Source organism: Corythoichthys intestinalis, chromosome 2 (assembly GCF_030265065.1).
Source record: "Corythoichthys intestinalis isolate RoL2023-P3 chromosome 2, ASM3026506v1, whole genome shotgun sequence".
NCBI classification, from domain to species: Eukaryota; Metazoa; Chordata; class Actinopteri; order Syngnathiformes; family Syngnathidae; genus Corythoichthys; species Corythoichthys intestinalis.
The window spans coordinates 70,505,482-70,530,495 of NC_080396.1; the positions used below are offsets into that span (position 1 = coordinate 70,505,482).

At 41.6% G+C, this 25,014-nt stretch overlaps 1 protein-coding gene across 3 annotated transcripts in view; it reads left to right on the plus strand.

Moving 5' to 3' along the window:
• Nucleotides 1-25,014, plus strand: part of LOC130907147 (membrane-associated guanylate kinase, WW and PDZ domain-containing protein 3) — a 148,605-nt gene that overhangs the window by 47,725 nt on the left and 75,866 nt on the right. For all 3 annotated transcript variants that reach the window (XM_057821982.1, XM_057821983.1, XM_057821981.1), the window contains one exon: nt 6,517-6,633. In XM_057821982.1, the coding sequence (XP_057677965.1) occupies nt 6,517-6,633 (117 nt within the window). The remainder of the gene's footprint in view (nt 1-6,516; nt 6,634-25,014) is intronic.

The following is a 25,014-nucleotide window of genomic DNA, read 5'->3' on the forward strand; positions in this document are numbered from 1 at the left end:
ACCCAGAGAAGACACAAAATCAACAGGAAGTGACAAGAAAGGACTCGTCAATGCCCCAAAATTAATAGGAAGGGACCCATAATCAACTCGGCCAGCAAGCAGTTTCCTGCTCCCAGCAGGGGGCGCCAGGCCTAATGGGTAATATTTTAATGCAGTCGTGTTCAGGCTGGGACACCTCTCATACATGCCAGATATGAAAAAGGCTGAACCTTGTATCAGGGAGTTATTAGTCATTTACTGAATTTGGTGCGTTGCCCAAAAAGATGGCCGACTTTGGCATCCCACCCAGGTCAGGGCTGGGAATGAAAACTCACCATTTTGATAACTTAAGATCACGTATGTCTCATAAACAGTCTCACCAATTTTGAGGAGGATCCAACTAACTCTCTTAAGTGCCAATTTAGCAGATATGCTACCTGTAACTCAATATAAATTTCACATTCAATCCAAAATACCCGATTTCCTGTTGGGTTTGGAATATTTGGCAAGAGACTTTTCGGAGCAGTTTTGCACAAGGTACAGCTGGGCCGAGAATGAAAAGTGGTATTTGCCATGTGGTAAAATGGATTTTGCCATGTGGCATTTTTTTGTTATGTGGCAAAATTGATTTTGCCATGTGGCGGTTTTTTTTGTTTTTTTTTTGCTATATGTCAAAATGTATTTAGGCATGTGGAATTTTTTTGGTATGTGGCAAAATGGATTTTGGCATGTGGCATTTTTTGGCCATGTAGCAAAATGGATTTTGGCATATGGCATTTTTTTGGGTATGTGGTAAAATAGAATTTGGTATGTGGCTTTTTTTTTTTTTTGTATATGGCAGTTTTGCAGGCCATGAACGTCAATGCCATTGACGGCGATGCATGTCCAACTTTTCCGTTCATTTTAAATGGCAGTTACCATTACAGCGCATTGACATTCAACTGGCACCCAAGTCAGGCTATCCCATGCTATACCTAAATTGTACAGGAGGTTACCCAGAAATTACCCATATCAACAGGAAGTGACCAGTGATTAGGAAGCAACCAGGAAATACCCTAACATCAACAGGAAATAATATAATTTTATAATAATAACTAGAAAACTGCTATTTCTGGAGAAATTACTCTGTGACTTTGCTGTGTGGAGATACAGATCTTAGCCCCGCTCAGGTTGGTTTGGGAAATTTCGGGGACAATATCAGGTCACTTCCTGTTGACATTTGGGGGGCGTGGCCTGGTAGTATCAAGTCATTTGGTGGACGTGTCCTAGTCATATCAGGCCATTTGGGGATATTTGGGGGGCGTGTCCTAGTCATATCAGGTCATTTGGGGGCGTGTCCTATTGATATCAGGTCATTTCCTGTTGATTTGGGGACATTGTTTTTTTTTTTTTTTTTGCCATTGAAAATGAATGGGAAAAAATTGGGACGTCCATGGCCGTCAATGGCATCCAAGTACATTGGCATCAATAGAATAGACAAACATGCCGGTCAATGGCATTAAACAACGTAAATGCCATTAGAAATGAATGGGAAATTTGGACGTCCATGGCCGTCAATGGCAGCACCCTCCATAGGCGTCAATGGAATCGGGGACATTTGGGTGACACATCCTATTGATATCTGGTCATTTCCTTTTGATTTGGGGACATTGTTTTTTTTTTTGCCTTTGAAAATCAATGGGAAAAAATTTGGACCTCCTTGGCCGTCAATGGCATTGACATCCATACGCGTAAATGGAATCCAAGTACATTGGCATCAATAGAAATGACATACATGGTCGTCAATGGCATCTGTCTAAAATGGCCTCAATGCATAGTTAACGTTATAGGAAATGAATGGTAAATTTGGATGTCGATGGCCGTCAATGGCATCGACTTACACAGACATCAATGGAATCCAAGTACATTTGCATCAATAGATTCTACATACATAGCCGTCAATGGCATCAATGCAATGTAAATTCCATTGGAAATTACATTGAAAGTGAATGGGAAATTTGTACGTTGCATCCCATTAAAATGAATGGGAAAGTTTTTGGCAAATTTCCGGCAATTTTCTGGCAAAGTGCCCTGCGTCGCGTGAAAATTCCGGTCGTTCTGATATCCGAACGGTGCCGATCGGTTCGAGCTGTGCGGCGCGCCAAAGAAATCCCGTACAAAAAAAAAAAAAAAACAGAATAACACTATCTGGGCCTTTGAAAAAATAACCCCAAATCACCTGTGTGTACCTTCAAATTATCAAGGAAGACAGCCAAAATGTCTTGTTAATCTGGGAGGACTAAGTGTTATGTTTCAATGCCGTTGACTGCGCTAGATGTCCAATCCATTTAGACTGGGAGGGGTGAATGAGCTAACGTCCTCAGTTTGCCTCATAAATACTTACGTAATAAAGGAGAGCGTTTAATGGCCAAACAGCTTCATTTATTTGCTGAAGTAAATCTAATGTATTAGCAGGCCGATAAAACGGGGCACGGTGATTAAAATAGTGTAGCAGGAACGTTGAGCAAATGATGTTCCGCTTCATTCGGCGCTGAATAGGCTGAAGGTTATTTGGGGGCGATAAGAAGTGATTTACAGCAGACCACTCCGAAGAAACCTTGGATTATCTCACTAGCGCTCACAATATTTGACTGCATATTATATCCTTGCAATAAAGGTAATAGTGGTCATAACTCAGACTTAAGAATCACCCAAAATCAAAAGGAGGTGACCCAAAATCAACAGGAAGTGACCCAAAATCAACAGGAAGTGACTTGGAATTGAAGCAAAATCAAACAACAAGTGGCCCGGAATTGAACATGAGGCGACTCAAAATCAATGGGAAGAAACCTCTAAATGCCCCTAAATCCACAGGAAGTGACCTAAAATCAACAGGATGTGACCTGGAATTGAAGCTAAATCAACTAGAAGTAACCCAGAATTGAAGCTAAATCAGTAGGAAGTGACCTGAAGGATCAGGAACATCAACAGGAAGTTACAAATGATCAGGAAGAACTTCCTTAACAGGAAGTGACCCCAAAATCAAACGGAAGTGATTTGTAATTTATGCTAAATCAACAGGAATGACCGGGAATTAAAATTGAATGAATAGTAATCGACCCAAAATCAGCAGGAAGTGATCTGTAAATACCCTAAATCAACAGGAAAAGACCCTACTTAAGAGAAAGTTACCCAGAGAAGACACAAAATCAACAGGAAGTGACATGGAATAGATACTAAATCAACGGGAAGTGACCCAGAATTGAAGCTAAATCAGCAGGAAATGGCCTGAAGTGATCAGGAACGTCAACAGGAAGTGACAAATGATCAAGAAGTGACCAGAATTAACCCAAAATCAACAGGAAGTGATCTGTAAATGCCCCAAATTCAACAGGAACAGACCCCGAATAAGAGAATGTTACCTGGAGAAGACACAAAATCTATAGGAAGTGACCCATTATCAACAACAAGTGACCCGTCAATGCCCAAGAATTAATAGGAAGGGACCCATAATCAACAGGAGGTGATCAGTAAATACCCGACAGGAAGTGTCCCACATTTGAAGCTAAATGAACAGGAAGTGACATGTAATTGAAGCTAAATGAACAGGAATTGGCATGGAATTGAAGATAAGTTTATATGAAGTGACTCAAAATCAGCAGGAAGTGACCTGTAAACGCCCCAAAAATAACAGGAAGTGACCCCGAAATCAACAGGACGTGACCTGTAATTGAAGCTAAATCAACAGGAATGACCTGGAATTGAAAATGAATGAATAGGAAGTGGCCCAAAATCAACAGGAAGTGATCTGTAAACACGCTAAAGCAACAGGAAAAGCCCCGAATAAGAGAAAGTTACCCAGAGAAGACACAAAATCAACAGGAGGTGACCCAAGAAGTGAACTGTCAATGTCTCAAAATTAATAGGAAGGGACCCATAATCAGCTAGGCCTGCAAGCAGGACCAAACGGGCCATTCGGACGCCACGCAGGTCAGGGTGGTGGCGGATCGTCCCCCTTTCATCATCTCATGAGAACCAAACATACTTGAAACTCCACTCTTTTTTTTTTGGAATTAGAAATACATTCACACACATAGGAGAAAAAAACCCATTTGAACAGGGTCCTACGAAAAGGAGGCGCTACTGAGCTGTGCAGCTACGTCCTTATTCAAGACCAAAAATGAATCTTCTAATTGGCCCAATTCGACCAAATGTGCCAAATTTTGTAGTTCTATAAGCTGCTTATGTCCCTGAAGAAATCTACTTCTTTCTAATGGCGAACAAAAGTTGTCACGGCAACAGACAGAGACATGTGGACATGGGCCTTAAAATGGGGTATACAAAAAGGTCGTATAACTACAATAACCATTCTGAAAAGAACTGGACATGTATAAGTAAAATGATTGACTTTCTGTTGCCACCAGTTGGCGTTGTAGGGTTGATGCAGATAACCCTATAGGACCCTTCAGTGTACGAATCTCACCAAGCACGGGAAGTTTGGCGCACATATGTTGTATGTCTGCCAAGTTATGACTGTTCAAAATTTGATGAGAGACAAAATGGTGACGGTCACGTTCACTTTCCTGTCTGAACCCTTCTGCTTCAACGAAACCTCAATTTTTTTCATCAGGCACCTGAACACATCTTTTAAGGCTCCCCTGATGCAAGTTTGAGGTGAATTGATTTTTTTTTTCCTCTGGAGGAGGAGCATGTCTCGTAAAAAAAAAAAAAAAAAACTTCTCATACATGCCAGATATGAAAAAGAGTGAACCTTGTATCAGGGAGTTATTAGTCTTTACTGAATTTGCCACGTTGCCAAAAAATGGCCGACTTTGGCATCCCGCCCAGGTCAGGCCTGTGATTGAAAGTCACCATTTTGATAACTTAAGATCACATTTGTCTCATGAACAGTCTCACAATTTTGAGGAGGATCCACCTAACTGTCTCAGTGCCAATTTATCAGATAACTACCTGTAACTCGATATAAATTTCAAATTCAATCCAAAATCCCTGATTACTTGTTGGGTTTGGAATATTTGGCAAGAGACTTTTTGGAACAGTTTTGCACAAGGTACAGCTGGGCCGAGAACGAAAAGTGGTATTTGCCATGTGGCAAAATGGATTTTGCCATGTGGCATTTTTTTTTGCCAGGTGGCAAAATTGATTTTGCCATGTGGCATTTTTTTGTCATGTGGCAAAATGGATTTTGACATGTGGCATTTTTTTTTGCCATGTGGCAAAATTGATTTTGCCATGTGCATTTTTTTTGCCATGTGCCAACAATGTGTTTTTTGCCATTTAAAATGAATGGAAAATTTGGGCATTGATAGCTGTCATTGGCATAGCTTTACTTGAGTGCCAGTTGAATGTCAATGTGCTGTAATAGTAAGTGTATAGTCAAAAATCATAGCCGCAAGTTTTTCTACCATTTAAAATGAATGGAAAATTTGGACATGCATAGCCATCAATGGAATGGATGTGCATGGCTTGCAAAAATGCCATATACCCCCCCCCCCCAAAAAAAGCCATATTCCCAAAAAATATATACAAGTATATATATGCCACAAACCAAATTGCATTTTGGCACATGTCAAAATACATTTTGCTACATGGCAAAAAAAATGCCACTTGGCAAAAAAAATGCCATATGGCAAAATGCATTTTGCCGCATGACAGAAAAATGTCATATGGCAAAAATGCCACATGACAAAATCAATTTTGCCACATGGCAAAAAAACGCCACATGGCAAAATCCATTTTGCGACATGGCAAATACCACTTTTGGTTCTCGCAGTCTCTCAGGTATCGACTCCCCAAATTCCATCGCTCTACATTGAAAAAACCTAAAAGGAGAGGCCTTTTTGAAAATTTCAAGGGGACGCAACTGAGCCATTTTGTTACGTTTTTTTCGCAAGGTTACAAAATGATCCAAATTTATGCCAAGTCGCATGTACTAGTATATGCAAATTTTGTTGAGTTTTCGAGCATGTTAAGGCCTCCAAATTGGCCATTTTCATTTTCCATGAAAAAAATAATATTAATCCTTTGCATTACAATAGGGCTCTCGTAACAGTTGATGCTCGGGCCCTAACAAAAAGTGACCTGGAATTCTAGCTAAATAAACAGGGAGTGTCCAACATTTGATGCTAAATCAACAGGATGTGGCATGGAATTGAAGATGAATGAATAGGAAGTGACTCAAAATCAACAGGAGTGACCTGTAAATGCTCCAAAATCAACAGGACGTGACACAAAACTTTGGATTATTTTAGAATCCGCAATCTGCCGTTCCTTAAATTGGACAGGGCGGCGTGACGGACGGGTCGGCGGAGCGCTAGCTCCATCAATAACAGCCGTCGACGGCGCGAGGAAAGCCCTCGAGACCGTACCAAGAGATCAGCGAGATTAAATCCGAGAGCGGGCGATTGGCCGGGGGAGCCCGCTGTTAAATCTGTGGCAATTAACTTCGTGAGGATAAAGAACGTCGGACCGCCGCGCGCCAATCCGCGAAGCGTATTGTCTCGTCTCCGGTCTTTGACGCCACGTTTGTTTCCGCAGGCGCCACCTTGTGCAAGGACCTCGGCTTGTATCTGAGTAAGTGCTTCACGCCCGGCTCGGTGGACAGTCAACTTCAGCAAGTCATCCGGCAGAACCTCCACCTCCGAGCTGTACCTTGTGAGTAGCCTTGTTAAAGTGATGCAAAAGTATCCAGACTGAAATGTTGTATAAAGATATTTGATGGCAAAAGAACGATACTCAGTTATTCATTTCATTTTGCACTACTCTTGATAATCATGCTAATGAAGAATATTTTTTCCTGTTAATTGGCTTACTGCCATTGACGGAAGTTGCGTCCTTTTCATTTTAGGGCATTTACAGGTCACTTCCTGTTGATTTTGAGGGCATTCACAGGTCACTTCCTGTTGATTTTGAGTCACTTTCTATTCATTTTGGGACATTCACGGGTCACTTCCTGTCCAGTAACCAGAAATCCACAGAAAGTGAGCCATAAATGCCCCAAAATGAACGGGAAGTGACCCATAATTTCCCAAAAATCAATAGTAGATTACCCAGAAATGTAAAAAATCAACAGGAAGTGACCTGTACATGCCCCAAAATTGACAGAAAGTGACCGAAAATAAACAGGAAATGACCTGAAATACCCCAAATTGAACTCATTAACTGTCATTGACGGCCATTGACATCCAATTCATTCTGACATTGAAGGGCATGAATGAACGTAGGTCACTTCTTCATTTTGAAAGAATTTACAGTACACTTCCTGTTAACTCACTTGCTATTTATTTTAGAGCAATTCTGGGTCATTATCTGTCCAGTACCCCAAAATAAACAGGAAGTGACCCGTAAATGCCTCAAAATCAACAAGAACTGACCCATAAATGGCCCAAAATCAACAAGAACTGACCCATAAATGGCCCAAAATCAACAGGAAGCGACCAAAAATCAACATGAAATGACCTGAAATGGCCCAAAATTAACTCATTAACTGTCATTGACGGCCACAGATGTCCAATTCATTTTGACTGGGAGGTGATAAATGAACATGGGTGACTTCCTCTAAATTTTGAGGGTATTTAGCCAGCCAGTTGCTGTTGATTTTGAGTCACTTCCGATTCATTTTAGGACGTTCCTAGGACGTTTACGGGTCATTTTCTGTGGATTTCCAGTTACTGGACAAGAAGTGACCCGTAAATATCCCTAAATCAACAGGAACTGACCAGAATCAACAGGAAGTTACATAAAATCAACAGGAAGTTACCTGTAATTGGCTCCAAATGAACAGAAAGTGACTTTGAATTAACAGGAGAGACATATAAATGCCCCAAAATAATATCTGACTGTAGCCTACAAACTACGCCCACATGATACGGTAGATATCACGTATTATAGAACTAGATGCTAAAGATAGACACGGCTGCATTGACAACATGTTTCAAGGACTACATGCGTTAGTAAACAGCCGCCATCTTAAAGCAGTAGACCTCTCAAGAAGGCTCTGTTGAAGAGATCCTTCCTAGCGAACCTACTTTTTTTTTTTTTTTTTAATCTAAAATGGTCCTAAATCAGCAAAATCTTGACTTAAATCTATTTTTAAATGATGAAGCAGTTTTAAAATTTACACATGTTGAAAGTAGACAGAAGGGAACTAATGCAATAGGGGGAGCAATTTTAACAACTTTAATGGTTGATTCACAACTTTAAATGACTTCCACACATAGCAAAGGTTACTATCTAGTTATCGCAATACCCTTGTGTCTAGTTAAGTGGAGGGTAAAAAATTGGGCTAGGGCCAATTGTCCCAAAAACCCTTTAAACTTCACATTGTGTGACCTTTTTTTTTTTTTTGAGAAAAAAAAAAAAAAAATATCACTAGTTACTTTGCCAAGTAACTAATTACTCTTAAATTCAGGTAACTGAGTTACTAACGCAATTACTTTTTGGGAGAAGTAATTTGTAACTGTAATTAATTACTTTTTTAAAAGTAAAATTAACAACACTGGCCACTACTAACAGTCATGGTTGCCCAACTTCCCATCATGCATTTGGTCGGAGCAAGAGACGATCTTTTTCTTAAAACGCCTACCTGAACAAATTGCAGAACACACTGTATACCATTTGCATCCACCACTGACAGTCATCGTTGCCCAACTTCCTATCATGCATTTAGGCTGAGCAGGAAACAATTTTTTTCTTAACACGCTTATTTGAACACAACGCAGAACATACTGTATACGATTTGCAGCCACCAATGACAGTCATGGTTGCCCAACTTTCCATCATGCATTTGGGCAGAACAGTTAAGTCGCTACAGTATCATTTAGTGAAAGTACAACAAAAATAATATTCCTATCCCTCAAAAAAAAAAAGAAATGTTGACAAAAAGAAAAGCGACAAGGCTGAAAACTTAAATATTAAGAGGGGTTTTAATATGGTTTTAATATATAATTACTATAAGTTGTACTCAAATTTATCTTTTAAGAACTACAAGTCTTTCTATCCGTGGATCCCTTTAACAGATAGAATGTTAATAATGTTAATGCCATCTTGTGGATTTATTGTTACAATAAACAAATACTGTACTTATGTATAGTATGTTGAAAGTTTATGTCCGTCTTGTGTCTTATCTTTCCATTCCAACAATAATTTACAGAAAAATATGGCATATTTTAGAGATGGTTTGAATTGCAATAAATTACGATTAATTCATTTTTAAGCTGTGATTAACTCGATTAAAAATTTTAATCATTTGACAGCCCTAATTATAATGCGAGCGGCTGAATTCTAGCGGTTGATGGCGCTTAGGTGGTAGCGGGCATTCCGGGTAATATTGTTGATGTTTGAATGAAAAGAGAGTGTATTGTCCAGGATGACAGCCAGGTTCTTAACTTTGGGGGACGGTGAAACAGTGGAGTTGTCGATGTTGAGGGGATGGCTATGGTATCTGGATATGGTGGATTTGGAGCCGATGAGGAGTACCTTGGTTTTACTGCTGTTGAGTTTGAGGAAATTTTGGGTGAGCCAGTTTTTTATCAAGGGTGATACAGTCAGTCAGGTAGGTGGGCGGGAGAGAGGACAAGGGTTCGGAAGTAAGGTTGAGCTGGGTGTCATCGGCGTAACAGTGAAAGTTGATGTTGAATTTACGGAAAATATTGCCAATTGGAAACAGGTAGACGATGAACAGTAGGGGCCCGAGGACAGAGCCCTGAGGGACTCCGGAGGTAATGGGTGCGGGAGTGGATTTAAGGGACTTGAGTTGTATGTAATGAGAACAACCAGAAAGGTAGGATGAGAACCAGTTCAACGGGGTGTTGGTGATGCCACTAGTGGATAGACGGTGGAGGAGGGTGGCGTGACTGATGGTGTCAAAAACTGAATATAGGTCCAGGAGGATGAGGATGTGAGATATCCAGAGTCGGCTGCCATGAGGAGGTCATTGGTTTTTTTAAACAAGTGCTGTTTCGGTGCTGTGGAGTGGGCGAAAGCCAGACTGGAACTGCTCATAGAGGTTATTGTGGGATAAATGAGAATGGAGCTGAGAGGCAACAGTTCTTACAAGGATTTTAGAGATGAAAGGTAGGTTGGATATGGGACGGAAGTTGTTGAAATTTGAGCAGTCGGCACCAGGTTTCTTGGAGTTGGACTGATGGCAGTAGTTTTAAAAGAAGTGGGGACCATTCCAGAGGTGAGAGATGAGTGGATGATAGCAGAAATGAGTGGAACGAAGGGAGGGGGAGCAGTCTTTGACAAGTTCTGTGGGTATCGGGTCCAGGTGGCTGGTGGAGGATTTGGACTTTCGCATTAACAAGGAAGTGAACCACATTTAACACAAAGTTACCTGAAAATGCTCCAAAATTAGCAGGACGTTACCCAAAATCAATAGGAAGTGACCTCTAAATGCTCCAAAAGTAGCAGGAATGACTCATAATCAATAATAAACAGGAAATGAACTGAAATTCCCCAAAATGAACTCATTGGCTGCCATTAATGGCCATAGACATCCAGTGCATTTGACTGGGTGGGAGTGAATGGACATGGGGTCACTTTCTGTTTATTATTATTATTTTTTTTTTTGTATAAATCTTTTTATTTGAGCTTTGGAATACATTGACATGCTTTAATAGTTCTCAGCCACATCTAAGATAAAAGATCAGATAGTCTTTTTCATGGCATATTTAATGTAGATAGGAGAAATAAAGAAAAACTTTGTTTACTTTAGTACATCGGTTGATTTTAAGTGACTTCCTACTCATTTTCCCGGGTCACTTCCTGTTCCGTTACCCAAAGTCAACAGAAAATGGCCCAGAATCTTCCCAAATTCCACAGGAAGTGACTGAAAATAAACAATAGATTACCTGAAATACCCAAAATGAGCACATTGGCTGCCATCGTCAGCGCTAGACGTCCCATCCATTTCAAGTGGGAGGGCCAGACCAATATACCCTCACGGCGGCCACATTGGTAGGGGCGACATTCCCATCAAAGTCAATGCATTGACATTAAAATCAAGTCCTCACTAACCTATTTCTCAACAGATCATTTTATCAATGTCAAAGCATCTGCTATTTATTAATTGGCTGCCATTGACAGCGCGAGATGTCCAATTGATTTGAAGTGGGAAGGATGGTTCCCAGTGTTTTTTACTTTTATCTAGCCTGTATTTTTCTCCCATTTAGGTGGGCCACCTCATGCAAGAGTAGTCTTAACCTTGGCGCTCCGGCGTCTTGTAATCCTCCCTGTTAGGACGGAAAGTAGGTCATGTGACGATCATCTCCCGTGGCGTCACGTACAAACAAGTTACTCGCGTGAGCTTGACGTTTTACAAGCTACGGCATCGTCGTTAGGGAGGGCTAATCTGTAAAAACATTGATGTCGTTTGGCTGCTATTGACGTCGCAAAGGGCCAAGAAATGTCTTCAAAAATTGAAATAAATAAATACTGAAATAAAAAAATACATTTTGAAATTAATAAATAAACTAATCAGAAAAATATTCATATAAAATGAACTAAATAAATAAATATGAAAATCATTAAGAAATAGAATGAAATAGTGATTTAAAATCATAAATAAATATTGAAATATTGATATTTTAATGACATCTTTATTTAATTGTGCATTTTTTTTCTTCAGTTTTGGCACTCCTGGACTACCATAGTTGGCCTCAAAATTGTCAAAATTATTTTTTGTTTGCCTATAAATAATACGCTTCTTTCTTTTTTATTTATTAGTAATATTATGTATCATGTATTATTATTATTATTTCCTTTTTAAAAATGGATGGGAAACTGAATATTCTTTTTTGTTTTTTAATTTTACTTAAATTGTTGTGGTTTTTTAAATTGCAAAAGGAAAAGTGTAAATTTTTTAAATCCTTTAATGTATTTACTGACTCAAATTTTATTCATTTTAATCTTACTTATTTGCAATTTTTAATCAACAAAAAAGCAGGCAAAAATTATAAACCATTTTTAAAAATTAATTTAAAAAGAAAGGAACAACTGAAAATATTCCTGAATTTAACTTTTTTTTTTTTTTGAGAAAAAAAAACTTATAAAAGCTCCAATTTTTTTCACTACATACAGTAATTTAGACCAGGGGTCCCCATCTGCCGGGCCGCGGACCGGTACCAGTCCGTGGCGCATTTACGACCGGGCCGCAAAGAAAAAATAATTTAATAACGACCGCATTCTGGCCGAATTAACCCTGTACCCCTGCTTAACACACCAATATCCCTGTCTACTCTAGATATAATACTATGGGATAGAATACAATGTTGTCATAGAAGTCCATTGATTGGACTGCTAGCAGTACATCTTGTTTGTTTATATAATATATCTATGTGCGCTTGTCCTCGATAATAGCGTATTACTAGGCCGCGGCGCAGCACATTTGTTCCCGGAAATAATTAGCCCCCACACGAGCGAAGATAACAGGAAAACAGACGTCTTTGGAAATATTTTTACGGCGAAAAGAATATTTTTACGGCGAAAAGGGCACCTGACGAGCCTACAACCTCGAAGACCCACGAACTGCAAAGGAGTGCATTCGTGACCCGTTTGTGAATAAACAGATAGATCGCAAATGACGGCGACCTTATTAAACATACATTTGAGACAACAACTCTATCGAGGTTCTGGATTAAAGTCATTCTGGAATATCCTGACATCGCGACAAGAGCGTTGAAAACCTTGCTACAATTTCCAACATTGTATCTTTGTGAAGCGGGCTTCTTAATTAATGTTTAACGACCAGGCGAACTCGTTAATGGTGAGCGCGGTGTGCAGCTGTTGTGTGAAGCTTACATGCAGGATGAATCTGAGGAGAACTTCCATGATCAAACGTAAATTAATATTCCTTTCTTTCAAGAAAGTTTGTAGTGTTTACTTTGGAATCGCTGCATTTGCGCATTTTGCGGCTATGTTTAACGTTACGCGCATGCGCAGAACCGCATCGTTGCAATTTTTGATGGGTTGCAAAATTTGTCAGAACACCGGTCCGTGAAAAAAAGACCCAAATAACACCGGTCCGTAGTGCAAAAAAGGTTAGGGACCCCTGATTTAGACTGATGAATGAATGAAATTTGTGTGTGTGTTTGTAAAATACATGAAGTGGAAGTGAAAAATCAAAATTGTTTTTTTGTGTCTCAAAATGACACATTTTTCTTTTCATTTTTATTTCCTTTTTGTTAATGGTTTGGAGACAGTAAACAGTCTCCATTTTCAATTTTTTTAATGCATTTTTTAAACATTAAAAATAAATAAATATTCTCTTTATATATTTACTTACTCAAATTATTTCCCTTTTAATCTTACTTATTTGCAATTTTTAATCTTGTTAATTTTGTTGAAGAAAAAAACTTATGAAAAATCTCAAACTTTTTTGACTGCATAATTTTGACATAAATTACTTTTTTTTTCCTGCAAAAAACATGAAGTGGAAGTGAACAATCAAATACTTTTTTGTGCCTCAAAATACCACATTTTCCTTTTTTCAGTTTCATTTTCTTTCTTTTTTTAATGGTTTGGAAACAGTAAATAGTCTCTATTTTTGAATTTGAAAAAAAAATGTTTTTCTTAATTAAAAAAGAAAAACGTTAATATTGTATTTTTTTAATACATTCATTTATTGACTCAAATATTCACCATCAGAATATTATTTATTTGCAATTTTTAAGTAATGAAAAAGGATGTTTAACAATATTTACCTTCTCTTTTTTTGGTTTTTAGACATAATTTTTTTTTAAAAAACAACAGAAAAAAACTAAATATCCTCTTAATTAGAAAAAATATTTCATGAAAGAAATTAGACATAAATGTATTTATTTTTTTGTGAAAAACATGAAGTACAGTGATCCCTCATTTTTCGCGGTTAATGCCCCCCCCCCCCCGCAGCATCTCAATGGGATTAAGATCTGGGCTTTGACTCAGCCATTCAAGGACTCTCCATTTCAGCCACTCCTTGGTGGATTTACTGGTGTGTTATGCGTCATTGTCATGTTGCAGGGTCCAGTTTCGGTTCAGCCTTAATTTTTTTCACATATGATCTCACATGTTCCTCAAGCACCCTCTGATAAAATTCATGGTGGAGTCTATGATGGTGAGCAGGCCAGGTCCTGCTGTAGAAAAGCATCCCCAAACCATGACACTTCCACCTCCATGCTTCACAGTTGGTACGTATGAGGTTCATTTCCTGGAATGCTGTATTGGGTTTATGCCAGTGTTTTCTCTCACTTCAACAGTCATCCACTGTTGAAAGTAGTCTGCATTGAGGAGTGGGGCAAACTTTCTTTAGATGTCAAAGACTGGTAGATGGCTACAAAAAGCGTCTCACTGAAGTTAAGGGGGTAAGGGGGGGGGGGGTAACACTAGCTTTTAGGTGGTATGGTATGGTGGTATGGTGTCCTAAAGTTTTCCTTGGTTAGAATATGCATTGATGCGTTGATATATTTGGGTTAATGCATTGATATATTTGGGTTAATGAGTAAAACAATGTTAATTTTTGTTGTTTAACTGCTATTAAATCACTTTCTTTTCCAAAGATAAAGAAAAACAAGATCAGACATTGATATGTGAACATTTCTTAATAAAGAACTGAATATTTCATGGGGTGTCCTAATTTTTTCACATGACTCTAAGTATAATTTCTTCTTAACATAACACTGTGAGAGAGGTTTGGAGAGAGCGAGACATAATGGCATAATATGATACAATTTCTTAAGAAAAGGGGAGTTATCTGATTATGAGAAATTGATTAACTGACAGCCGTGGGAATTAGTTTATTCATTACGCGTGTACATCTTCATTTGATTTCAGTCATTTGGTTGTAATTCTGGATTACAGAAGTGCTTAGAAAGATGCCAGTATCCATTTTTAAAATGTGTATGACACCATGTTTATTTCATATTTCACGCGGTATTTTATGCTCCTGAAAAAAATGGACCGCTTGGATGTGTGTGCAAGCAATCGTTTTATATATTCAATTTTTGAATCCCGCGCCATGAAAATGAGTGACTTCCGGCTTCAGTATCGGGTTTAAGATGAATGCTAATGTGACGTCACCCGGGTCATCATCTGACAATACAGCATTGCTTAATAGCATGCAGATGGACTGCGGATTCATCTGATTTTGCGGATTAATTTGTTTATTTTTCGGAGGAGGCTTGCATTTTGTGGCTGATTGTCCACGTGGGCGACGACCGGCGGTTTGTTTGCACACCCCCTCTATACTCATCTCATTGCCCTCTGCGTGTGCCTGGTGTTCTGTCAAATTTTCAATCCCATCAGAAATGGCAACTTTGTGTTAGAAATGGCCGCGAATACAGCGATTACAAAGTAAACACTACAAACTTTCTTTAAATCAGTGCTTCTCAATTATTTTCTGTTACGCCCCCCCAAGCAAGACGTAAATGTTTCACGCCCCCCCCAAACTCTCTGCCGCCACTGTAAATAGTATTATTTGCCTATAAAATTACTATTATAAATACGCATCTGCCTAACATTGTGTCCTTTTTTCTAATAAAGAAAAAAAGTAACATAGATCAACTTATAATAAAGTATAACTTTATTAACATTGTTTTGTTTGTAACAGACAAGACTTGACGTGCATCAATTTGCCTGAATTTAAAAAAAAAAAAAAAAAAAAAAGTCACATTCAAACTGTAAAAATAAACTCAAGGTACATTTTTGACCATTTGATACAGAAAAATAAAATGTAATAAAATCCGTAAATAATAACAAATTCAAATTGATTAGAAACATTTACTCATGAGGACAATATGCCAAAAAATTTGACCGAAAAAACAAAAATGAATAAAGGAAAAAAAGAGTGTCCTTGGACAGAAGGACTTTTTATTTTTGCTGCTCACACTCAGTATTACCTCCTTTGCAATGGTGAGGAGTCATTTTGCAATGAGCATGCTAACAATGCTCACTGGTTTACTGATATAACACTGACAAAGCAGGACTATTGTTGGCAATATTCGGCACGTTTTTGCTGAAAAACAATCAAGCGGCTTATCAATGAGATTGGGGTCGAATGTCTTTAAGTGGCGTCTTAATTGATTTGGCTTCTGGCAGTCCGCTATAATTATTTTTAGACACAGTAAACAGTAGTCTTTCCTCATCACACACTGTATTAAAAGTCAAAGCACGAAAAAAGCGCATTCTCGGCGGCCGAGGTAGAACCGTAGGTGAGGGCGGTCGTCGTGACGATCCCAAGCCGAAAATGGCACTTCTTGGGCGGCGACGTGAGAACCGGACAAGACAGTGGGTCGCTGCGTGAGTGAGTCCGGTCGGAAAACGGCTTTCGACAACGACGGCGGCGCACTGCTCTTCATATCTGTTTTCTGTGTGCTGAGTGCTCTTCCTTAGTTCAAAAATACTGCACGCACTCTGAAAATGAGAGCGCCACTGCCACCCACTGAGTGGATGTGCAACTACACTTTATTCCAGTCCGGCAAAAAAAAAAAGAAAAAAGCATGTTCCCCGAGGACACATGTGCCCCCCCCTGGCATCGCTCTGCGCCCCCCCAGGGGGGCGCGCCCCACTATTTGAGAAGTACTGCTTTAAATAAAGGACTAATTACTTACATTTAATCATGGACGGACATGTAGAAAAGTTCTCCTCAGGCACATCCTGTCATGTTAGCTACACAACAACTGCACGCCGCTCTCTTCTGTTTACGTCTTCACCGTGTAGTAAAGCATTATTTTACGCCATGTGGCAGCTACGCACTCCTCCGACGTCGGCTGGTTTGTCCAGCGGTACTCTCCAGCTGCTTCCCCGGTGAGCTCTACTGTCCGTAGAAGGGGAACGAGCTGTAACTTGCTCGTTGCCGGGCGGGTCGCCGATCGGCGAAGACAGTCAACAACCCTTCCGCCGTGTGACATCTTTCGGGTTAGTTTTGTGTGATTTTTCACTTCAAAAAGCGTAAAATAAGACTTTGAGACGTCACTCAATTCGGGTTAGCATGTCAGCTAGCTTTCACGCCTCTTGGTTTGTTTACATTCTCCGAAGCCGTGGCAGGGAAATGATAAAAGCCTGACTAACTACAGTGGCATAAAATATCGTTCGGGAGCTGCAACAGTAAAGGTGAAGTGGACAGTTTTGACTATTATGGAGTAATTTTGCCATGTCGTACTGAATAAATGCATTTTTATTATTTCATATTCCATTTAGCACAAGACTGTTATTTGTCAAGACCATACCAATAATTTAGCAATTGGGGGAAAATACTTTGATAAAAAGAATATCCTGTGAAAATATTGGAGTAGAGAGACTGAAACATTGACATTTTGCGGCTCTCGTTGTAGCATTTTCCTCATTCCGAATAATTCCCCCTCAAAGGGTTGAATTCTAAATCAGATGAAACCATGACCCTGCCGACGTCATCCTCCTGTTGGGGTTGCTAGAGCCCTATAATGGTAGGCGTGGCTAAACGACGGATTAAAAGACTAATTTCTCGTCATCTGCGCTTTGCCAAATTGTTATACAGTGGGCAAATATGTATTTAGTCAACCACTAATTGTGCAAGTTCCCCCTCTTGCAAATATTAGAGAAGCCTGTAATTGTCAACATGGGTAAACCTCAACCATGAGAGACAGAATGTGGAAAAAAAAAAAAAAAAAAAACTGAAAATCACATTGTTTGATTTTTAAAGAATTTATTTGCAAATCATGGTGGAAAATAAGTATTTGCTCAATACCAAAAGTTCTCAATACTTTGTTATGTACCCTTTGTTGGCAATAACGGAGGCCAAATGTTTTCTGTAAATCTTCACAAGCTTTTCACATACTGTTGCTGGTATTTTGGCCCATTCCTCCATGCAGATCTCCTCTAGAGCAGTGACGTTTTGGAGCTGTCATTGGGCAACATGGACTTTCAACTCCCTCCCCAGATTTTCTATGGGGTTGAGATCTAGAGACTGGCTAGGCCACTCGAGGACCTTGAAATGCTTCTTACTAAGCCACTCCTTTGTTGCTCTGGCTGTGTGTTTGGGATAATTGTCATGCTGAAAGACCCAGCCACGTCTCATCTTCAATGCCCTTGCTGATGGAAGGAGATTTTCACTCAAAATCTCTCGATACATGGCCCCATTCATTCTTTCCTTTACACAGATCAGTCGTCCTGGTCCCTTTGCAGAAAAAAAGCCCCAAAGCATGATGTTTCCACATGCTTCACAGTGGGTATTGTCTTCTTCGAATGCAATTCAGTATTCTTTCTCCTCCAAACACGAGAACCTGTGTTTCTACCAAAAAGTTGTATTTTGGTTTAATCTGACCATAACACATTCTCCCAGTCCTCTTCTGGATCATCCAAATGCTCTCTAACGAACCACAGACGGTTCTGGACGTGTACTGGCTTTGGTAGGGGGACACGTCTGGCAGTGCAGGATTTGAGTCCCTGGCGGCTCATTGTGTTACTGATAGTAGCCTTTGTTACTGTGGTCCCAGCTCTCTGTAGGTCATTCACTCTGTCCCCCCGTGTGGTTCTGGAATTTATGCTCACCGTTGTTGTTATCATTTTGAGGGCACGGGGTGAAATCTTGCATGGAGCCCCAGATCGAAGGAGATTATCAGTGGTCTTGTATGTCTTCCATTTTCTAATAATTGCTCCCACAGTTGATTTCTTTACACCAAGCGTTTTATCTATTGCAGATTCAGTCTTCTCAGCCTGGTGCAGGTCTATAATTTTGTCTCTGGTGTCCTTCGACAGCTCTTTGGTCTTGGCCATAATGGAGTTTGGAGTGTGACTGACTGAGATTTTGGACAGGTGTCTTTTATACCGATAATGAGTTAAAACAGGTGCCATTAATACAGGTAACGAGTGGAGCCTCGTTAGATCTCGTTAGAAGAAGTTAGACCTCTTTGACAGCCAGAAATCTTGCTTGTTTGTGGGTGACTAAATACTTCTTTTCCCCTCTAATTTGGAAATAAATTCTTTAGACATCAAACAATGTGATTTTCTGTTTTTTTTCCCACATTCTGTCTCTCATGGTTGAGCTTTACCCATGTTGACAATTAGAGGCCTCTCTAATCTTTTCAAGTAGGAGAACTTGCACAATTGGTGGTTGACTAAATACTTATTTGCCCCACTGTATATAGCCGAATTGTCTCAAAATATGATTCCAAATTATATAGTAATGCTATTTAAGACTTTTTTTTTATCCCGTCATGCGCACTTATAAGATTAAAGCGAGCAGAAAATTACAGAAAAAGATGCTGCCTCACTAACTTTTATCATTGTCCCCCCTCCCCCAATAATTATTCTCTAAAATGTTAGTTTTTTTTGTCCCCCCACCAACTTTGAAAACAGATCTCTGCCCCTGCCTGAACCGCCATTTTGACCTCTCTGATCTTTGTCGACGAAAGGCCCCGCCTTCTGCCGCTTTCTTTTTAGCTGGAGCGCTGCCTAATCCTCTCATCTGTGTAGATGACACTGGAAGATTGCGTCGTCGCTGTCACGTGTAGGGTGCACGTTTGATCCCGAGACAGCTTGGCGAGCGTCACGTCGCCGTTGTGGAACGTCGCGAACGAAGTGCGCTTTAGTGGGATTTGGGGGCTGGACGTCGATGCAGACCCGCCCATTTTAAATGGATTAGCGCTGTCAATGGCTGACAATGAGTAAATAGCAGATGCTTGAACTATTTTTGAAATTGGTTGAGAAATAAGATAGTTATGACTTTGTTTGAATGTAAATGCATTAACATTAATGGGAATGCTGCCCCTGCCAACATGGCTGCCCGGAGGTTAGGTTATAGGGGCAATGAAAGGTCTTTTCATGCTTACGCTGTCAATTGAAATGGATGTATCTATTAGTAGGTGTCCAATTAATTTCAAGTGGGAAGGCTGACAGCGAATGAATTTTAGTAGTCGATTAATCGATGAACTAGTTAGTTCGAATACTCGGGTAATCGGATAAGGAGTATAAAAAAATTAAAATACTTGAGCCATTCCTCAAACGGTGTAAAAAATAAATGAGGATATAAGTACAACAAAGGAATTGGCTAACTTGCATAGCAAAAGTCTGCTAGCTTAAATGCTATAAAATGCTTACGTTTTTTGTTTTTTTATTACAATGCTCTTCACAAATGGTTCAAACACATATTCCCACAAAAACAGCTAAATATACCTCAAAACTAAATTATAAATGCATTAAAAACATTAGCTCAAACAAAAACTTAGCTTATGTAGGTCTTAACAGGGAGCAGCTGGATTCAGCTTTATGAAATGAGTTATACCATACTCGCTGTTGCTACTAGACGGCAGTGTATCCACCCAAATTGATAAAACTAAATGCAAAGACTTTCAAAACAAACCATGACAACGCCACTTTTATTAAACGAATACTTGAAGCAGCAAAATTGAATTCAAATCTTTTTTCTAATGGAATTACTCGAGTTAATCGATTAAGCGTTGCAGCACTATTTTAGAGCACTTCCTGGTCATTTTGGGTCACTTGCTCTTGATTTAGTTTCAATTCCAGGTCACCTCCTGTTGATTTGGTTCACTTCCTGTTTATTTTGGGGCTTTTACAGGTCACTTCCTGTTGATTTTTTTTTTGGTCGCTTTCTGGTTGTGAATGCACATCTTCCAACACTACTCATCCAATCCATTTGGACTGGGACAGGTAAATGAACGTCACCCAGAAATGACGCAAAATCAACAGGAAGTGACCTGGATTTGAACCTAAATAACAGGAACTGACCCAAAATGAACAGGAAGTGACCTGCAGGAGTGTTTAACTAACTAACTGATGATTTTGAGTCACTTCCTTTCCTTTTTGGGACATTCCCGGGTCACTTCCAGCTCAGTAAACCAAAATCGACAGGAAGTGGCCTGGACTTGAACCTAAATCAACAGGAACTGACCCGAAAATGAACAGGAAGTAACCTGTAGTTCTTTTTAATTTAATTTTTTTTTTTTTTATTAACAATCTGTTGATTTTGAGTCACTTCCTCTTTATTTTGGAACATACCCTGGTCACTTCCTGTCCAGTAACCCAAAATCAACAGGAAATGACCCATAAATGCCCAAAAATCGACAGAAAGTGGCCTGAACTTGAACCTAAATAAACAAGGAACTGACCCAAAAATGAACAGGAAGGAACCTGCAGCAGTAATTGTTTTTTGTTGTTGCGTTTTAGTCTTTTTGTCTTAATTTTGGGACATACCTGGGTCACTTTCTGTCCAGTAAACCAAAATCGACAGGAAGTGGCCTGGATTTGAACCTAAATCAACAGGAACTGACCTGAAAATGAACAGGAAATAACCTGCAGCAGCATCTTAAAAAAAAGAAAAAAATTATCAACGAACTGCTGATTTTGAGTCACTTTGTCTTCATTTTGGGACATACCTGGGTCACTTCCTGTCCAGTTACCCAAAATCAACAGAAAGTGACCCATAAATGCCCAAAAATCGACAGGAAGTGGCCTGGACTTGAACCTAAATCCTAGAAATGCCCAAAACTCAACAAGAAATGATGCAAAATGTACAGCGAGTAAACCCAGAATGCCACAAAATCAACAGGAAGTGAAAAGTGAACAAGAAGTGAACCAGAAATGTCCTGAAATCAACAGGAAATTACCCCAAATGTACTGTTAACGACCCATAATGTGTCAAACCCAACAGGAAGTGACCCAGAAATGCCTTGAAATCAACAGGAAATTAAACAAAATGTGCATAATGTGCATTTATATCTACAAAAACCAGAATCCTCCCTACATGAGACTTTTGAACTAATAACACAAATTTTCACAAATATCAGATTATGCTATAAATTGGTCAAAATCAATTATAATGCCCTTATCAACAAACTCATGGAATCCTGCAAATCAAAATTACAATATTCCAATAGGGAATATAAAGCATCTTGGAATCAACATTTCCATCACTAACGGGTACGTTAGACCCACCACCTTTCGTAAATAAAATAATAAATATACATCCTCAACAAAAAAAAATACTTTCAAAAGTATATAAAGCCCTCTCATGTAACAACTCTACTTGCCTACCAATCGAAAAATGGAATAACGAACTTTCGGTAACATTAGATAATAACTATTGGTCCAACATCTGTAAAAATACATTTATAATGACAAAGAATAAGAACCTTCAGCTTATACAGTTCAAAATACTGCACAGATGGCATATTACTCAATCTAAAATGCACAACATGGGGTTCTCCCAATCCGATAAATGTACAAGCTGCAATGAAGATACTTCAGATACATACTTTCATGCTCTTTGGCAATGTAAACCAATACAAGATTTCTGGGCACAGGTAACGAAGAAACTCTCTTTCCTATTGAACTGCAGGATTCCATTGTCTCCAACTCTTTGTCTGCTTGGCGATCTGAATACAGTGAATATCTCTATCCATCAAACCCGTCCACTACTAGCAAGTCTAACGATAGCCAAAAAAACAATATTGTTGAATTGGAAAAACAAACAAAACATTAGCATTAACCAATGGCTAAATCTAATCATTGAATATATAACATTAGAGAAAATATCTGCCAAACAGACAAATAAAATGGACAAATACGAACAACAGTGGGAAACGGTCGCAAGAATGATGAACATAGAATAAGGATTCTCTCTCACCTGCGAAGGAATGCCACAAAAATAATAAAAATGTATACATAAATTGATGTATGCGGGGTGTCCAGGGAAGTTGTATGGATCCTTCTGCAGCTGGAAACTTGACATGTTTAAATCCGAACTGTTTTATACACTCCCAACAGCATGTAATAAATAATTTTTCTTCCTTCATAGTTTAGTCGGTCAATGGGCTTATTTTACAAGGATACTCATAGACAATTTGGTTTCCAGCTACTGGGGAACATATGCAACTTTTTTTGGAACACCCTATATACTACTTATCAGACTTGGAACAATTAAGGAACTATGCGTAAATAATACACTTCACTGGTCCTTGGCATACATCTAATGGTGTTTGATAAACCTCTTCTTCTGTCAGCTTTACAGGTGGAGTTTGTTGGCGTCCTGCCCTGGGCCGTCCCGCCGCCGGTCTTGGCCCCCGGGATTTTCGGCCGGGGCTTGTCTGGTTGCGTCTGGCTGTGCGGGGGGTCCCGTCGGGCGCGCGCTGGTGTCGTGGGCGGGTGGGGGGGCCGCGCGGGTGCCGGTCCGGGGCCGCAGCCCTTCCCCGGCCGGCCGGGGTGGGGTGGAGTTGGGGTGGGTGCCGGGGGGTGTATGTGGCAGCCATGGTTCCCTCCCAGGTCCGCCTGGCCGGAGCCGCGTCTCCCTGTACCGGGTGCTGGGGAGGTGCCCTCTGGTGCCATACCGCGCGGCCCTCTTGGCCCGGGGGTGGGTTGTGGGGGGTGCGCTTCCCTCCCCTTGGTCTGTTTCGGGCCCTGTCCGCCTCCCTGGGCCGCAGCGGCCGCCGCTGCCCCCCGGCCGGCGGGGTCATTGGCTGGGCCTCTTGGGGCCTGCGGGGCCTAGGGTGAGGCTTGCTGTCCCTTGCCGGTGGGGTGGACGCCCCCTGGTCGCCGGCGCTTGGTGTGGCGCCTGCTCAGGGTGCGGGGTGGGTGCTCGGTGGGTGGGAGGGGGGTGGGCGGTCGCGGAGGCGCCGTGGGTGGTATGGGGCGGGGATTGATCGGGGCCTTGACGCTTCTTCCGCCCTGGGGCCGGTGGTTCTGGTGGACGGGGCCACGCCCACGGGAGCCTGCCTCTTAACTCACGCACTTCTCACTTCGGCACTGTAAATATTTTTCACCCTGGCACTTACATGCTCATACATTTCTCCGGGGAGAGTTGGGACGGGGCTTTACAGTCCCAGCCCGACTCCCCCCTGTTTTTAATGCACCACACACCAAGGTTGTGGGATGGTTGGGACCTGTTGGGGGGGGGGGGGGGGGCTTCACGGCTGCCTCCTCTACACAGGCCCCGCCATCCCTGCACCTTTTTTAAATGCACCACACACAACATACTCCACAGGAGAGCTCCGGCAAAGGGCGGTGGGACGGGCGGCTGGGCAGAAACTCCATGCTGCGGTCCCACTGCCCCAAGCCAAGCTCTCCTATTTTAATGCATACATTGCACTACCCTCCCCTCACACCCCCATCACGGTGCTGGGTGATGGCTGCCAGTCGGGAACCTGGCAGCCACAGTAATAGGGTGGTAGGTGGGTCCCACACTTTTTCTATATGGCGTGGCTCCCGGGGTGTGGCCTCCCCTCTGCCTCGGCTGCCGGCCGCGGGAGTGGGTTGGGGGGTCGGGTCTCCGATCTTGCATTGCCCCGTGGCAGTTCCTGGGCGTTCTCCTGCCTCCGCCTTTTCCTCTCTTCTCTGGCTGGGCATCCGCCCTGCGCTCCGTCGCGGGTCGCTGGCTGGGCGCCGGTGTATCAGCGGGGTGTCGCCTGCACCGGCGGGGGACCCTGCCTTGCCTGGGGCTTGGTGGGCCGCTGGGGGTCCCGTGGCGTGCCGTGCCGGTTGGGGGGCTGTGGCTGTGGCTCGTGGCCCGGGTGGGCGGGCGGGGGTGGGTGTAGGCGTGAGGTTGGTGATGCGTCCCCTCCTGCCATCCCTGAAGGTCGGTTGATGGGCGCGCGGGTGGCCCGGGGGACCACCCTGGGTCCCGGGGGGGGGACGATGGCTCCCTTGCTGGGCGGCGGGAGGAGGGATGGGCTGCGCATGGCCCCCCCGCCCCACCGCCCGCCCTCCCTCCCCGGGCTGGCTGGGTGGGGCCGTGGCCCTGGGTTGGCGCCCGCGCGGTTTCTCCACCCGTCTGCGTGGCTGTCGCGCGCCCGGTGGGGCTTGCGTGCTGCTGGATGTGGTAGGGCATGCTCGGGTTGGGGGTTCCGATGCCGGGATTGGCGATGCGGCGGCGTAGGGTTGGTCGCCAACGGGCTTACACTCATAAGAGATTCACACGATTACTGGGTTCTAGATCACAGAACTGATTTGTGTACACTCTACCCCTTTCAATCACTTAGCTTATAGTCTTATAGACACCCCCACCCCCATTCTCCTCTTTCACTGGCCAATAGGCCCCCACATGGTGTAAACCGGAAATACATCTCG